This window comes from Pelophylax lessonae (assembly GCF_965119305.1).
Source record: "Pelophylax lessonae genome assembly, chromosome: 6".
NCBI lineage: Eukaryota > Metazoa > Chordata > Amphibia > Anura > Ranidae > Pelophylax > Pelophylax lessonae.
This window is the reverse complement of record NC_138773.1, coordinates 257682836-257700967: the sequence shown is the minus strand read 5'-3', so window position 1 is coordinate 257700967 and position 18132 is coordinate 257682836. Positions and strand designations below refer to the sequence as shown.

Genomic DNA, 18132 nt, shown 5'->3' with positions numbered 1-18132 from the left:
CCTTACCACGTCCACATGCTGCATACCTTCTTCCGGTGGCCATTTGGGTTTGTTGACAATAACGTTTTCAACAGTGGAATTCTGTCTAGAACTGTCTGTTGATGGAGGCCAAGTTATGCTCAGCTTGCCAACTGCACCAGATGTCTTAAGGGCTGCATCATCCAAATTGTCATGCACTTCATCTGCAAGCAAGCTTTGTGGATTACTTGTCATACTGGACTCTTTCAATAATGTTTTACTTTTGTCTTGTCTTTCGACTCGAGGTGCTTCAGTGCTAGCTTGAGTTTTTGGATTCCATAGCTCTTTGTGTGGTTTATATCCAAAGCCTTCATCATAATTTCCTTTTGACTTGAAGAGTTGTTTAAAGTGGGGTTTGCAGTATATGTTTCCACGGAGAGAAGCATAATTTCCTAAACTGTGATGAAAGAATAATAACATGAACAGAAATGTAAAAAGATCCTAATGTAACAGAATTTTCACAATTTTGATAGGAAGGCACACACATACTTAAAAAGAAACCCCTACCCATCTCTTCATATTTTGCATAATTTGGCATATTTCTTCACTACAAACGTGCATAGTTTTCAACAGCCAAGAGCTGTGCTCCCGCAGAGAGGTTAGTGGCTTGGCTACTAATGAACATTTTAGCTGTGCCACTGTTCCTGTGATCAGTTTATAGTTTTATCTCCCACAATAGATTGTGAATGGTAAAACCAATAGCAGTCTGTACCTGTAGAAACAACAATGCAGTTTCAGATTTCAATGTTGTATCACTCAAGAAAAAAAACTGCATATGTACTGTAGCTGCACCCTAAAGCTTGGGATTCAAAGCTTAAGATATTTGAGATGCTTGCGTGTATGCTATACTAAGCCATGTTATTCAAAAACATTTTTCTGAAACAAGAATAAAGGGGTACTTTGCTCATTTTGTCAGAGGCCTCTTTTGACATAAACGTATAAAGGTAGTATTGCCAAAACTTTTCTTTGTAATTTTAGAGTATGGAAGGGTTAAAATCCACATCCGTTTATTTTTGCTGTCTGCATTCCATTGTGGAGACTTTTTTGTACTTCCTCTCCTGGAGACGTGACAGAAAATAAGAGGAAATCTCTCCAAAGTGAAGAGCAATCCTCTCTTCCAGTTGTCCCCATTGGAAGATATACCCCCTCTTGTTCTGGTGACAGCTGTACAAAGTTTACATTCCCCATCACTTTCTTTCTTGGCTGCAAGGGTCACTGGAACATACAGAGAAAAAAAATCTCCCCAGAGGTGACACAAGCAGCAAACAGACCCTAAAGCATGTACACTCACCATGAGCACCAAACCCACAGCAAACTGTTCCAATAGCTTTGCTGTGCATAAAACATAAACAGTGGGGAAATAATTTTTTGTACGTTTGTACGTTTGCCCACTTGCAAAGAAATGAAGGGTCTATCATTTTTATCATAGGCGTATTTTTAATGATGGAGACAGAATATCAACCAAAAATCCAGAAAAAAAGCCATGACACAAATGTTATAAATTGAGTTGCAGTTCAGTGAGGATTATTTGATCCCCAAGAAAAACATGACTTAGTACTTGGTAGAGAAACCCTTGTTGGCAAGCACAGGGGTAAGTATTTGATCCCCAAGCAAAACATGACTTAATACTTGGTGGGGAAATCCTTGTTGGCAAGCACAGGGTTAATATGTTTTTTGGAGGATTAAGGTCTGAAGGCTGGGTAGGCCACTCCATGACCTTAATGACCTTCTTATTGAGTCTCTGCTGTATGTTATGGGTCACTGTCATGCTGAAAGACTCATCCATGACCCATCTTCAGCGATCTGGCTAAGGGAAAAAGGTCCTCATCCCAGCTTTTTTCAATACATTACCCCATCCATTGGCCCTTCAATGCGCAAAGTCGTACCTGTAGCAGAGAAACAGCCTCAAAGTATAATATATTTCCACCTCCATGCTTGACAGTAGGGATGGTATTCTTAGGGTCATAGTTAGCATTTTTCTTCCTCCAAACACGGCAAGTCCCCCTCCTCATGAAAGCACATGTACAGTCATGCCAATGAACATCTAAATGATTCAGAGGAGGATTGGGAAAAAAGTGCTGTGGTCAGATGAGACCAAAATTGAGCTCTTTGGCATTAACTCGACTCGCTGTTTTTAGAGTAAGAAAATGCTGATTTTGACCCAAAGAAAACCTTCCCTACAGTCAAGCACGAAAGCGAAAACATGATGCTTTGGGGCTGTTTCTCTGCTAAAGGTACAGGCCAACTTTGTCGCATTGAGGGGCCAATGGACAGGACCACGTATTGTAAAATCTTGGATGAGAACCTTCTTCTTTCAGCCGGTACTGTCAGATACCTGATCCGAGGCCAAGGTGCTGAGAGGGCCCCCCTCGCGGCTAAGTGCAGCACACTGAAGGTGGTACAGGAGGTGTAGCGCCCAAAGTGGCACGGGTTACCAGCAGGATGCAGATGAGTGGAGCCGATGGACATCAGGAGCGTGCTGAAAGAACTGGAAGCTCAAGACGGTGGAAGTCTCTAGAGAGATCCGGAGGAGCTAGGCAACCTTGTGCAGTGGTAAGTCCAGGCAAAGGGTCAAACACAGAAAGTCAATCTGAGGGTAAGGCTTGGTAGAAGAAACAGGAACTGGCTGAGGTCTTAGGCAGGAGAAGGTAGCAAGATCCAAAGTGTAAGCCAGGGTCATGCAGGGAGACTGAAAGAATAATGGAGAGAAGTCCTTAAAGCAAGCAAGGGTCATACATGGTAGATCAGCAGAAGTGAAGTTGGTGGAGAAAGCAAGTGGGTCAAGCCAGGAGGAGGAGATCAGGAACAAGCCGGGTCACAACAGGAAGTCCAATGGCAAAATAAAGGAGGCTCAGGAACACAGGGAAGCTGATGATAATCCAACAATGAGAAGGGTCCCACAGCCACCTTTTATAGGCCAGCAAGAGGCTGTGTCTGTCACACATTGCATACGCACGTTCGCCAATTTGCGCCGCTGCATATGCCTGCACACTGTTCTCACGCCAGGGCAGACAGGGGTGCGCCAAATGTGCCCATTAGTACTACTGGTAATGTTGCCAGCTCTCTTACAGCCATTTCCCTGACAGGTACATTGAAGATGGTTCGTGGATGGGTCTTCCAGCATGACAATGACCCAAAACATACAACCATGGCCACAAAGGACTGGCTCAAGAAGAAGCACATTAAGGTCATGGAGTGGCCTAGTCAGTCTCCAGACCTTAATCCTATAGAAAATTTATAGAGGGAGCTGAAACTTCAAGTTGCCAAGAGACAGCCAAGAAACCTTAAGGATTTAGAGATGATCTGTAAAGAAGAGTGGACCAAAATCCCTCCTGAGATGTGCGCAAACCTGGTCACTAACTAAAGAAAAATCATACCTCTGTCCTTGCCAACAAGGGTTTTTCCACCAAGTACTAAGTCATGTTTGGTTGTTGATCAAATTCTTATTTTGCTCTGTAACCTAATTTATAGCATTTGTTTTATGTGTTTTTCTGGTTGTTTTTTTTTTTTGGTCAATATGCGGTCTCAATCGTTTAAAATACACCTATGATAAAAAATTATAGACACTCCATTTCTTTTTAAGTGGGCAAACTTACAAAATCTGCAGGGGATCAAATAATTATTTTCCCCACTGTAAGTACATGCGTTGAGTTACTTTTCTGTGTATCCACCTAATTGGAGCCTCATTTCTCATATGCAGCCTTACCTGAGCACATCAGCTCATTAAATATGTATGGTCTATTTGAGTTCTGTAACAAGTAAGTGTCAGTCCCAGTGCCTTTTTTAAAATATATATCTCTTAGCAGCAATTAAAAAAATCTTGACAAGGGTTCTAATCCTTCCACTCTGTTCAAAACTCAAAAAAAAAAAAAACATTTTGGCTGTACACTTGAGCTCCAGGCAGATATAAAAGACACAGATGAATGCAGCTCTGTTTTCAGTAATACATATTTTGTTATATGCAAACAGTTTAAGTACCTGAATTAGGTTTGGTAAAAGCCTGTTGCAGCCCCTGTACAGCAGAAGCAGCACAAGTAGCCAATACGCCATGCTGAAGTGCAAGGAACACAATGAGAGGAGGAGATAGCAGAGATGAGCTCCTTAGTCTGCTACTTCTCCTTTCAAGTTAGGGAAGGATAAAACATATAACAGTGAAATTGAACTGCAGCACAAATCAATCCATGGAAAATATGGTGCCTCTCAAAACATCTTACATATCATCCTGCCATCTCCCTCTCTGCTGCATATGCTATTCTCTCTAGAAATTTCTTTCCGTCTATCCACGGCAATACAAAGCTTTGGGTTGCACCATGTTCCAAAGTGAAAGTACAAGTTTCAGCTACAGACCCCACCCACTAGCCATGTCCGTCTAATGCATTTAACCCAGACTGGGCTTGATCATGGATCTTCAAGTGTAGGCCAGGGCTTTGTTTTGCTGGGAATTTAAATTTAGGTCTCTTTTCTGCCAGATTGTAATGTGGCAGAGCTGTGTAAATGTCAGAAATGGATGGACAGAGAGACTAACCCTTGGGCAAGTATAACAACATCCTTATATGTACATATTTCATCTGTGTTTTTAGCTGTATGTCTGATGTTCAACTTATTATTATTATTTTCTGTTCTTTCATTGAGGACACTCACCTTAACTTATTCCTACAATGGTTACAGCAGAAGCAGTTCTTATGAAAGATCTGCTTGTCTGCCACCAGGCACTCCATTGGGTAAACCTTCTTTTGACAGACGGTGCACGTTTCCTTTTCCTGCGGAAGCGTTTTCTAGAGAGAGTACAGCAACATATTAATTTGTGTTCTTTTCTTGTTTTGAATTAAGCTTAAAGAGTAACTCCACTTTCATAGAAAAAGTATATGTTATTAAAAATGACTTTTCCTTGTCAATCAGCAGCCATTGTAATTTTCTGTAAAATCTATTAAGTGCAGCATGGTTACCTGGAGGTGTTCTGTACATCATTGGTATACAGAACTACCCCAGAATTGTCATTTCCTGGTACCCCCCACAGTATAAATTTCAGTTTTGGTGAGCTGTTTCACCAGAGCTAAATACCTAAAAAGGGAAGTAGATCCTTCAGCTTTTCTCATTAAAACACTCAGAATGCACCAGTTGATTATAATTAACCAGTTCCTCCAATTCCTTTTTAGAATCAGTATTCAAAAGGCATGGTGAAACAAACAGGTATTTCTTCAGAGGGAATTGTTTTTTTTCTTCTCAACAAAAGTGGAATTACTCTTAAAGTACATAGTTAAGACTCTAAAAGTCAAAATTGTCTTACTGCACAATACTTACATTTCTCTTTCTGGTAGAACCTTGAAACTGCAGTAGCTATATGTATGTGTTTGTTTTATATTAAACATGCATTAAACACAAGCAAGACAATAAGATTAGTGCTACTTACTAGAGCTGTATGTGGGCTATTATTATGAGACACTATTTATGCATATGGAAAAGGGATGGGGGAGCCTGATTCTATGGATTGTTGAGATCACTGTTCCCTTGAAAGGTTGTCATCTGAAAATTGTTGCCCATGCAGTGTTTAAGTTCATAAATGGTGCAGATTCTACATACCCCTAACATCATCTCCCATACCCCCGCTAGACTCCTGTTTTGACCTTTCATACTAGGTCCTGTCCTCGAACTTCACATTAAAAACCATCAACCTTAATTTATTTATTTTTTATGTGTCTTTGCTAAGCAGGCAGTTGGAGACACCAGCAGTGATGCCTTTAAGGGACTATCGATAGATGCAGCGGGCATGAAAGAACAAGCTCAAAGCAATTTGAGCGCATTTTCATCCTTTACAACTTTCTAAGATGAGAAAGAGGAACACCAATTAGCTCAGAGTATACGCACAGCTATGTGGACTGTAAAGTATTATTATGCAAAAAATGGTTGGTTGAATCAACAAGTACTATTTTTTTAGCTAAACTTTTCATTTATGGCTTTTCAAATTTCAAACTGCAATCATTTAAAGGTTGGGTGAAATATTTAGTGTAGTGTAACACTTTTGGTAGTTAGAAATTCTATACTTTTACATAGGTTTAGACATCAGGAAAAAAAAGAGGAACACCTGACAAAGAAAAATACCTTGGTTCCAATAGAGGGAAAGTCCCTTCAAATAAGGAACAGTTGGAATCTACGCATTTTTAAACTTCAGCACAGTTGCAAAGCTTCCTATGTGTCATTAGCAGTTCAGTGTTGCTTTGCCATGCTCCTACTGGCAGAGCTTAATCAATTTTGCTGTATACAGTCTTCTCTGTCATTGACAACAAGCTATACAACCTTTAGGAAGGTCTGTTTGCTTCTCTAAAGGCCACAATACACGTGGCAAAGCTGTCAAATTAAATAATTTCAGCACATTTACTCAGTGACCGGTTCATTGATGGGACATGAAAGATCATTTCAAAATGCTCCCGGGACTATATGGTCATTCAAAAACTCATTCAGAAGAAAATAATATTTTCATCTGTTCCCTGTCATATAAAGAGCAGTAATTGAGCATGGGGTATGGGCTATGCAGTGCATGGGAAAGTTGAGAAAACAACATGCCAATCTAAAGTTTAGATTCTTCATTAGTCAATATTTACTTGTTTATAGCCAGCTTATTGGTATCTTATTTTTACCTTAAACCAGAACACATTGAAAATCCATTCACTTGAAATAGCTCAATTGACAGTCCAATATACTCAGAAATGTAACCATATCTGTACCTTCAAAGTTATCATAGCCTATCATTATCAATTTGAATTTCCTTAGGTAATTTATTACTTTTTATGATTTAACCAACATCTGCTGCTCTGTTGTCTATCACAGGAAAGTATGCACGACAGAATCTAGATTATGCTAATGCACATTTTATGCAGCAAGGCATCTTTCAAAAAATTCACTAAGAATTTAAGTTCATTAAAACAAGGTCAGACAATGTTGTTTGAGAACATATACGTAGCAGTTACAATAACATCATAAAATAATGTAGTCTCATTTTGCAGCTGATTTTCAGGCGGTGTAATGATGTTACAGTCTGCACTGCATTTGACTACATAATTATATTGCATTGATTTTTATTTAGTAAGGGTGTGGAGTGCCATAAGATATGCTAAATTATAGCAGTTTCTATGGTTGTCCAAGGGATTTAAGAGGGACAAACCTTATGGGTGAACTAGACTAAGACGCTGCACACGGAAGTCACATACAACCACTGAAAGGTTTAATTATATCTGTGGTTTACAACTTACACAGTTTTCATATATTTGCCATATACAGTTATTTATTTTTTGCAGTTATTAATGTTTTGTCAAGTAAAGTATTTGAGAATTGCCATATAAGTCTAATTCATATTGGAAAAAATAATGAAAAGACGTTTTAATAAACTCTTCCACTGGCAAGTTCTCATGTATACTTTGCAGATACAAGCTGTTTTTTTTGAGTAACCTATTAGGATTTATTGGATCCCTTTGTCTCAACATTATATATGAAGGTATGAAAGTGCAAGTTTTGAGACCCTAAGCTTTCCCAGGGTAAGGTTGTGAGATGTCACTAGTGCTAATAGATATCAATGGAAGCCTTGGTCTGAGATAAGTATCTTGCTACTTTTTCCTAAATTCTGTTTCATTTTTAGATGTGCCCTAGTAATTGCATAGAGAAGGGTACTAAACAATAGGACCTTGCATTTTCATGCAAGGCCCACTTTAACCTTTAGCAGTGAATCACATAGTGCTTGCCTTGAGATCATATATCAATTAAAAAACTGCCGTGGATTGCCCTTCACAATACTGTAACATGGATACTCTATACTTTACAGCTTCTTGTGGAACAGCCTTGTTTCTTTACTTTTATAAAAGCTAACCAGAAACATCAACTACTACTTGTCTGACATTTTGCAATATTTCATGCAGTTATTAAATCATATGCAAACCCTGTGTGCTTTGAGTGCAATTAGTATGCAAACATATGCAAATAATATGTTTTTACCTCGAAATTCAATTCCATTCTACTTTCAGCACAGCAGTCAATGTTAGTCACAAACACACAGAGAAAGTCAGTAAAGAAGAGGCCTTCAGGAAAAAACAGAGAAGAAGCAGTAGTAACTGTACTAGCAGGTAATAAAATGTTAGTTTTGAGCCACAAATTGTATTTAAACCGAACTGCAAATGACTTCACGCACAGTCTGCAACATTTAGTTTGTTAATGGTGCCTCAAACTGGTCATGCTAATTTACCAGCAATATATTCTTCCTGACGATAGCTGCTTGTCATTTCAGAAGTATCTGAGAGGGTATAGCCGAGACTCTTAAATACCCTTTCACTTTCTTCCCAGGTTTTCTGAAAATTCTTCAATATTTCCTCTGGAGATTCAGCAGTAGAAATGTCAAGCATGTGACCTGATATGACATCTTCATATGTTGGAGGAGCATGTTTGAATTCATAGCCTGGTTTTACACTTTCAGGGTTCCATGGAGCTCTTGACCGAGTCACCTTGCTTTCAATCTTGTCAACACCAGAAACTTGAGATATTGTCTCAGAATGCATTGCTGGTTTAAATACATGTTCACTGCTCTCTTCTTGACTGCTTACAAACATACGCTTGGATGTGTTCTCTCTGTGGTCTTTAAGCTGTTTTATTGGAACTGTCCTAGATTTCACTGTTGAAGGAACATCGGAAGCTGATTTTTGACTTTCCTGCTGCAGTGTCTTTTTTTGTCCAGTTTGTGTTCTGAAGTGAGAATTTACACTTTCCGTTTGGCCTGCTGTTTGGACTTCATCTCTCACGTAAATATTTTTAGCTTTTGGTTCAAAAGTGTGTTCTGCAGGAATTTTGGCTTTCTGTGAGATGGATACTACTTCCAAACTATCCAAGTCTGGGCCCAGCCACTTTGGAATGTGCTTTGGATCACTTTGAGAGAGTGCTTGATGCATTTCAGATATTCTTGCTTCCTCGTAAATTTCTGTGCGGTCCTCCACTGTGCTGACTGTCACTTCACCTAAAGGTACGGGCGTGGTACTAACAGAGCCTGTGGTATGGCTCTCTATTTTAAGCTGCCTTCGTAAAGTTGAGGGAGAATGTACAATCTCGCATCTTTTTTCTGCCACTACTGGAATAGGAGTGACAGCTCGATGTGATGTTGTTCCTTGAGATAACTTTGCGGTGGTGTCTTTGAGTTTTGCAAGCTGCTCAGTGCGATTCCTTTGGGGAGAGGGAGAAGGAGTTGGAGTTGTTTTGACTGTTGCGGTACGTTTTGGTGGTAATGGTACAGTAACTGGTTCTTTTGGAGGAGCAGACACACATGGAGCTCTGTCTGTTTGTGGGGATTCTGTACGTCTTACAGTAGATTCTATAGTTATGTAAGTAGGTGATGGTGATCGCATCCTCAGCAAAGGAGAACAAGCTCTGATATCGGATTGCTTCATATCAGTTAGTAACCTACTGAAATCATTGCTGATCTTTCTTTGTCTACTTGCCACTTCAACTTTTTTGGAAACTGCGCTTACTTCCTTCTGTGATACTTCACTTGAAAAGTGGGTTTCATTTTTACTTTTTGCAAATGTGGAAGTTCTTATAGCTGCCTGAATATTGCCTTCAAAGGTTGAATGCATGTCCTTTGCATGTTTACTAATGTAGGACACTTGCTCTGTAATCCCTTCCATATTGTTAGAAGCAGCCTGGTGTGCCATGTCTTCCTTTTTTTCAGCACTGATTAACCAAGAAGGAACAATGCTTAGAAACGTTTTAAAAGTGTTTATATTTAGAGTTTGTGGCTCTGTTTCAAATTTCTTGGCACTTGACAATGTCTGTTGCAACTCTTCACATTTTCTGAGATATTCAATTACATTCGAAGATTTTACTTGCTCCTGTGATTCTGAAGATATGTGGGTTTTTTGGCTTTCGGTTACTTCTTTTGCTTCTCTAGCTTGCTTTCCTGCAGCAACATTTTGGACAGTGGAAACATGTTCTTTTAGCACTTCTTTTGGAAGTGGTGGTGGAAGTGAGGTTTGTTGATGATGAATTTGGAATTGCTGGATACTTTTTGATTTTGCGGCATTTGTATTAACACTAGCAATGTTTTGGTTGATTACTGCATCATTTTTAACCTGTTCTTTCTTAATCTGTAATTTTCGTTGGAATTTTGGTGATTCTATGTGTTTGGTTACCTTGCTGCCACTACCAAGATCATTACTTTGCTGTTTTTTTGTTACATTTACATTAGACACAGCATGGACATTAGTAGTACTCTGTACTTGCTTCTGCCCTGAAGTTTGAGAAACTAATTTGGTGTTTAACTCTTGGCTTAGATAATTATCTGCTGAATGTATATTTTGATGATGCTTATTAAATTTTTCCTTCATCACAACAGATGTATTGTCAATGTATTTCATATTTTCTGTTACATTTACTGATTTGGCAGTCATATTGGGCTTTGCTGTTTCTAGACTTTCAGTCTCATTTTGAGGTTGTAGGTTAAATGGCTTGGCTGTTTGTATCTGATTCATCTGTATTGATTTTTCCAACTTGTCCATAGTTTGTTGCTTAGTTGCCTTTTCAGTTATTGTGGACTCCTTAACAACCTTTAAATGCTGCAGCTGCTTCATTTGTGTTTCGGGGCAAAATGTTTGGACTTTTGGAACATTCATGTTGACTGGTGATGAGGAAGTAGACTTTAACTGAACAGAATTTTGCTTATTTATATTGTAAGTAGTGTCTTTTGCATTTTCTTGGCTTTGCATATGAATTAGATCTTCAGATGGTGTCCCTATAGTTTTAGATTGCTCCTCTGACATAAATGTGACTGTTTCTGACTCTGCTGTGGCCTGTTTTAAAGGAGTTTCTGTACCTGCTGTCACGATAATTTGGGATACAGTCCTGCTTTTGTTTTTCTCCATTTCTTCCCTTTGTTGGCGGTATTTTTCTTCAGCAATCATTAGTGGAGTCTTAAATCTTCTATTGTATGTTTTAGGTTTTGGGGTAGGCGTTTCGGCTTGAATAGCTGGAGACATTCTAGGAGGAAAGAACACTTTTCTTTTAGGTTTTGTTGCTTGTTCATGAATTATTTCCATCTCACGGTCACATGCCAGTTGATCCAAGTCATGTTCACTCAGCTGAGACATAGTAATATTCTGCAACTGCTCTGAAGTTTTATCAACTGATATAGAGAGCTTAGATTCATTAGCTTGATTAACAGTGTTTAGTTTTAAAGACTGGGTTAAACTGATTGGTGCTGGAGATATTCTTGGTGAAAATAAAATTTGTTTCTTTTGATTTAAGGATTCTTCTTGAACTCTTTCTAATTCCTGATCACATGTTAGTTGATCATAGTCTTTAGATTGAGAAGTGTTTAGGCTTTGTTTATGAACTAAGGTTTCTTGGGTACATGCATTACCTTCTATTTTAGAACAAGTAGTTGGTATATCAGCTTTTAGTGCTGGAGATATACTTGGTGAAGATAATACATCTTTCTTGGCATTTAAAGCCCCTTTGCTGAACGTTTCAAACTCGTGATGACTTGTTTGTTCAGAGCGCTGAGAATGGGATTGGGTCATACTAGCTTTTTGTTCTTGTGCCCAAACTGTAGATTTCCTGGTAAAACTTTGATTTGCATCAACCCTTGAGGATGCTGTGACCCCTGTTTTAGACTGAAAGACAGGCAGCTTTGACTTTGGTAGCACTTCAGGTGCTTTTTTCTCTACATAATTTGTTGCCTGTTCTTTTTGGCTATAAGTTTGTGCTCCCTCTGAGTGCTTTGTAGAATATCTATTAGAAAACGTATTTGACTCTTTTTTGCTTTTGCCTGACTGCTCATAAGTGGGCATATAACTCACTTTCTTACTCACAAATTCGGTAGATTGTCCTTTGTATTGCATCATAGGAGGTGGTATTTCAGCGGGGGGTGGTAGCAAGTCATTGTCAATTTTATCCACTACAGGAGGGGGTGGTGAAGGAAAATACTCTGGCTCATCAGTGCCTTTAAATAACAAATAGGCCGGCAATGGAGGTGGGGGCGGTGGAGGTGGTGGGGGTGGTGTAGGTGCCAAAGGAGGCTCTGATATAGGAGTGTGAGGCAAAGGTGGAGGAGGAGGGAAGAATATTTCAGGTTTTTTTCTTTCTTTTATTACTTTTGCATTAAGATTATAATTGTTCATGAGACCTTTTTTTGTAACAATTGTACTTGTGTCACTGTTCTCATGGGTGCATTTTCCGGTTGCACGCATATTATCATTATTTTTGTGTTGTTCTGGTAATGCAATACCACCTTCAAACATTAATGTATTGCCTACAATTTCTACATTGTTATTAATGGAATCTAAATCTTGTGCTTGCTGAGTATCCATAACATTGTCCAAAGCCATTCTTCTTGACTGCTGCTGTAACTGTTGATTTGTTACTTGTTTGTGAACATGTTCCGATGTTTGGTAGCTGCTTCTATTAATCATATTGATAGCACTGGATTTGGAAGTATTGATATTGGATGACAGTTTTGCTTTTTGCATTACTTTGTTTTGATTGATTAGATCTGTTGGCATTGTTTCTATCTGTCCCTTGCTAAGTCCTTGAGCCAAATATTTTTTCTCTTCAGATATTAGTTCTGCAGTTTGAGAATCAGAGAATGTGTTATGTTTTTTCCAGGATTTGTTGGCTACAGACTTTTGCTCTTTATCAACCTTAGACACTGTAACTTTGCTATCCAACTTTTGTTCAGAGGCACCATGAATTTGTCTGCTATCTGCTAACATGTTGGAAGTTTTGATAGTTTTTGGTTGTAGTGTCTTAATATTTTTTTGAGTCTTGTGATCAGTTCTTGTTGATGTTTCAATAACCTCCTGTTTTAAAGTATTAATATTTTGCTGATTCATATCTATTTTATTTGATGTCTGTTGGTCGTCAAATTCTATATCGATCAGTTTTCCAACAGAAACTTCCCGTTTGCTTGAGGCTTGAGCTTTTTCAGCAGACTGCAAAAACGTCTTGATTGTATCTTTAACATTTCCTTCAGTACTTGCTCTTCTTTGAGTTGTCTGGAATGAAGGCTGCAGCAATGTACTCATGGTTTCTTTTATATCACCTTGAATGCTGACTTGATGCTGGACATATCTCTTTTCAGCAGAGGAGTCCATTAGGCTTTGCATGGTTGCACTGATGTCTCCTTTGATTGCATTTTCTTTCTCTACTTTTTTCCCTGACTGCTGAGCTTCTTTTAAAGATTTTAATGTTTCCTCAAGGTTGCCACGAATCACATCTTCTTTAACTAACTCAGATTTAAGGTTTACTACTTTTTCTAAGGAATCAATGGTTCCCTGAATGTCACCAGGGACAACATCTGGTTTTTCTGTATCTCTCACTTGGTGAACTGATTCTGTAAGGGACTTAAGTGTTGCAGGAAGGTCAGCTTTAATAATCTCTTCTTTCTGTACAACCACAGTCTGATTGATGGCTTGGTTAAGTGAATTTAGGGTTGCCTTCAAATCTCCCCGTATGATGTCTTCTTTATTTGAATCAAAGGATTCATTTACTGGCTTAGACATGAAAACCTTAACCGTATTATATACATCCCCAGGCATGATATCCGTTTCATCAACAGTTCTCTCAATTTGGTACTGCTGTTTTTTTAGCAACAATTTGGTAGCCTCAACATCACCTCCAATAATTTCATCTGTGTGCTCAAAAGAAATTTCATCGGAGACACCCTGTAGTCGTTTTAGATAATCTAAAGCTCCAGATTCAATGCAAGTAGTAAAAAACTGGACATTACCTCTTTCCAAGTCATCAATTTTAACTCTCTCTTGTCTCTCGCTTGTCATGGCAGATGACTTTAAATTATAAATGGCACGCTTTACATCTCCACCTACCACTTCATCCCGCTCATAATCTCCTTTGTCATTCTTGTTCAGAAGAGAGTACACAGTCATTTTTATATCCCCTTTCTCACTTTCTTGAATAAGTATTCCTTGCTTCCCAAGGTCTTTATGCGAAAGAAGGCTTTTGATAGCTTCTTGTACATCTCCTCTAATAATTTCTTCTCTGTATGCCTGTGTATCGGTGGATCTATTCAGCAATTGTGATTTTGTGAAGCAGACATTTCCCTTTTCTTCATCATTTAAAAGAACCATTTTTCCTGTAGAAGAGTTTTGGGATAATAAGTTCATCATTATATTTTGAAGATTACCACTTATAACTTCTGTTTTTTCTATTTCTGGACTTTTTTGGTTCATGAGCTGGTATTTGGTCATGCGGACATCACCAATTTCATCAGCTTCTAAAATAATCCCTTGAGACTTCACAAGTTTGTGGCTATATAGTTCTTTTAAAGTTTCTTGGATGCTCTTTCCAATAATAACCTCTCTTTCTGTCTTCTGATCATTAAACTCATGCAAAGGTGTTGTTTCAAAGAGCCAGGTTGTGGTCCTAACATCAGCTTGTGGAATTTCTTCCTTCAGTGTGTCTTGAACACTTTCATCCCTTACTTGAATTGAGTCTAAACTCTGGTTTTCAAAGAGCCAGACAGCTTCTTGAACATCCCCTTTTTGTATGTCTTCCACTGTTACTGTTTTCATATCATTATAACCTTCTTCATGAAGCTCATCAAGAGTATGCGTTTCAAATAACCAAGTAGAGGTTTTAACATTGCCTTGTTTAATCTCACTAATGCTTACAGTTCTCACAGCCTGAGTATTATTTTCTTTTTCAAAGAGTTCCCTGCTGCTTTTTACATCTCCACCTTCAATAGTTGTAATGGTGCATATATCTGACTTGGTGTAATCAGAAATTTTGTCTAATGGTTGGGTTTCAAAACGCCACCGCACATCGCTAACATCTCCTTTCTGAATATCCTCTTGAGTAACAGCCTTTATAACAAATACATTATTGGAATCATTAAAAGAATCCAAGGGCTTAGTCTCAAACAGCCACCTTGTTCCTCGGACATTCTCATGAGACACCTCTTCTTTCTTCACTGTTGTTACTTCATGGTAATATCCTTCTTTATCTTGAATAGCGTACAGGGGCTGTGTTTCAAACATCAGTGTGTAATTTTTTACATCACCCTTTAGTATTTCCTCCACACCAACTGTTTTTGTCATTGTATCTTCAGAGTATTCATCCTTTATCTGATCTAGTGAAAAGGTCTCAAAAATAAAACAACCTTTTCTTACATTTCCAGCTTGCACATCTGTGATGGCATAAGCATTTTTGTTTTTCTCTTGGTTTTCACTGATCTCATCAATAGAATGGTTTTCAAACAGCCACCTGCAATTTAAGACGTTGCCTTTTTGAAAGTCTTCAGAGTTCATGCTTTTTAACTTTTGCAACACCTCTTGCGAACTAGAACTAATTTTATCCAGAGGTTGGTTTTCAAAAATGTATTTCATACTTGAGACATCACCAGACTGGACATCAATTTCAACTACCCTCTTGAAGTCCTTTTTCTCTTCTCCTTGGATATGCTCTAAATTCTGAGTCTCAAAAAGAAAGCAAACTGTTTGCACATCCCTGCCTTCAATGTTCTCCCTTTGCAACTTTACTGACTTATCTGTTTCATCGTGTATTGTGTCAAGTGGTTGAGTTTCAAAAAGCCAAGTACAAGTTTTAACATCTCCTTTTTGAATTTCTTCATTGTTTGTCATTTGTATCTGCTTATCATAAAGATCTTCCATCTGCCTTGTTTCAAAAAGCCATTTACACATCTTGACATCACCTTTAACAATGTCAGTTTTGCCTTCTTTTATAGTTTCTTCTTCTTCTTCAGCATTACCAAATTTAATTGAATCCAGTGGCTGGGTTTCAAACAGCCATTTTCCTGATTTGACATCTCCAGACTGTATTTCTTGAGAAGATATTCCCCTGATAATTTGGTAATTCTCACCACTTTCTCCAAACTGATCAATTGGTATTGTTTCAAACATCCATTGGTAACTTCTTACATCACCCTTTACAACTTCCTCTTGGCGAATAGTCTTGACCTCATGATAATGCCCAAAACGATCTTCGATAGCGTAAAGCGGTGTTGTTTCAAAAAGATTTTTGTTGAGTTTTACAGCTCCCTTATTAACATCTTCAATTTGAATCTTATAGGAAGAATCATCAGTCTGCCAATTTTGACTCTCAAAGGCACTTCTACAGGCAGTTACATCTCCTTTGTGGATTTCATCAAGCATGATTGTTCGAATATATTCTTTCTTTTCCTCCCTTATCTGTTCAAGTGGCTTTGTTTCAAAAACCCATCTTTGATGGCGAACATCTCCTCTTTCCTCCTCATTGGTAATCATTTTTTTAAGTTTGCCTACCTCAACATCTTCTTTAAGTTCGTCCATTGGCACAGTTTCAAATAAATGTTTTGTGTTGCTCACATTTCCACCTATTATCTCTTGTCCCTCAAGAGGCCTGTCATTGGCATTGTCTTTCAATATATCCATCGGAAGGGTTTCAAAAAGCCAACATTTCTGGTACACATCTGCACCAATGATGACTTCTTTTTGAGTAACAGTGTCATCTTCTTCTTTGATGGAATCCAGAGGTTGTGTTTCAAATAGCCATTTTGCATTTCCTACTCCACCTTTTACACTTTCTTCTATAGATATGCCTCTGACAACTTTGATTTGGAGTTCATCTTGATTAATCATATCCAAAGGCTGAGTTTCAAACATCCATCGGGCTGTTTTCACATCTCCCTTTTCAATGTCTTCTCTACAGACTGTTTTTATCTCAAGGACTTTCCCAAAGCGATCTTTTAAGACATATTTAGGTTCAGTCTCAAACTTTTTCACTGTTCTTTTAACATCTCCTTTAATCTCTTGGAGCTCCGATCTAAGTGTCAGCATGTTCATTTCATCAACATAAGAGAGTCTTCCATCTTTATACTCAGTTTCAAATAGGTATCTACCAGTTTTTACATCTCCTCCTTGAATGTCATCAGATGCTTTTAGTATATCTGAATCATTTTCTTTGTAAAGTTTATTTAGTGCATCTAATGGCTGAGTTTCAAATAACCATGTAGCTGTTCGGACATCTCCTCTTGCCAAATCTGGAACCTTATCAGCATTTTCTGAAGAACTGGAGGTATCTGTACCAAGGGCATGAATTGGCTGTGTTTCAAACATCCAAGTTGTATACTTGACATCTCCACCAGCAATAATTTCTTGTTCTCCAATACTTTTGATATGGCTTTGTTCAGGTGATTCATCCTTAATGGAATCTAAAGGTTGATTTTCAAAGACCCACCGCATTGACTGCACTTCTCCTTTCAAAATCTCATCCCATTCTAAGTACTCTCTTTCTGGGCTAAGGCATTTCTGTGGGCTTCCTGATGGATGTTCAAACACATATCTTGCTTGTTGCACATCGCCTTTTTGTTCTGACTGGCTGCTAACAATCTCAGAAACTTCAGTGACATATTCTTTTTGCAAGTTCTTTCTCACTTCTGGATGAATGTGCTTATATAAACGTTTCAACTCATATAAGTTCCTTTGTTTTGAGAACACATCTTTGGTTGTAGTAGGTGAGAGATGTCTTTCAGGAGGGCTGGGAGGTTCTGGGGACTGGGAAAAATCTGCTATATCGGAAGTCTCTAAAATATCTGGAGGAGGAGGAGGAGGTGGGAACTCTTCTAAACTTCCAAAACGAACAGATTTAGTGCTAGAAGACTTTGAAGAACGTCCTGTTTTTAGTGCTGAACTCATTGAGTCATAGACATTGCATGTTGAGCTACAGCTGTTGGCATTTACCACTGGCCACTCAAATTCTGGATGGTCATTATAAATCTTTAGGGGACAAAATACATAGCTTTAATTTACCTGTTCAATGTGCACAAATTTGCTGCACAATATTGTGGTATATATTCTAGTAATTATATCTATTTTTAGATATTGCTACAAAATTATTCCATTTAAAACACTTGCCAATTTTATGTAAAAGAACAATGTGCAGTGATGTACATGAAAATTCAAATGTTGACAGTATTTTACTGTTTTGGGTATTTAGAGTAAGGGGAAGCTGACCTTTGCTTCTATTAAGAATATTATTATTACTAACAGGAAGTCAGCGGTGTGCACAAAACTCCCCATCAGAACAAATAATTTATATAAAATATAGTCAGTTGCTATATTTAATGTGCTTTAA

The 18132-nt window shown here is 38.2% G+C and overlaps 1 protein-coding gene across 1 annotated transcript in view; it reads right to left on the bottom strand.

The window, feature by feature from the left end:
* Positions 1-286: 286 nt before the first annotated feature.
* The window catches only part of XIRP2 (xin actin binding repeat containing 2), a 51752-nt gene continuing 33906 nt past the window's right edge, over positions 287-18132 (bottom strand). Inside the window, exons 5-7 of the mRNA XM_082261104.1 lie at positions 8249-17774; positions 4660-4793; positions 287-415 (exon numbers count right to left, since the gene is read on the bottom strand). Coding sequence (XP_082117230.1) covers positions 4699-4793; positions 8249-17774 — 9621 coding nt within the window. The 3' untranslated portion in view covers positions 287-415; positions 4660-4698. The remainder of the gene's footprint in view (positions 416-4659; positions 4794-8248; positions 17775-18132) is intronic.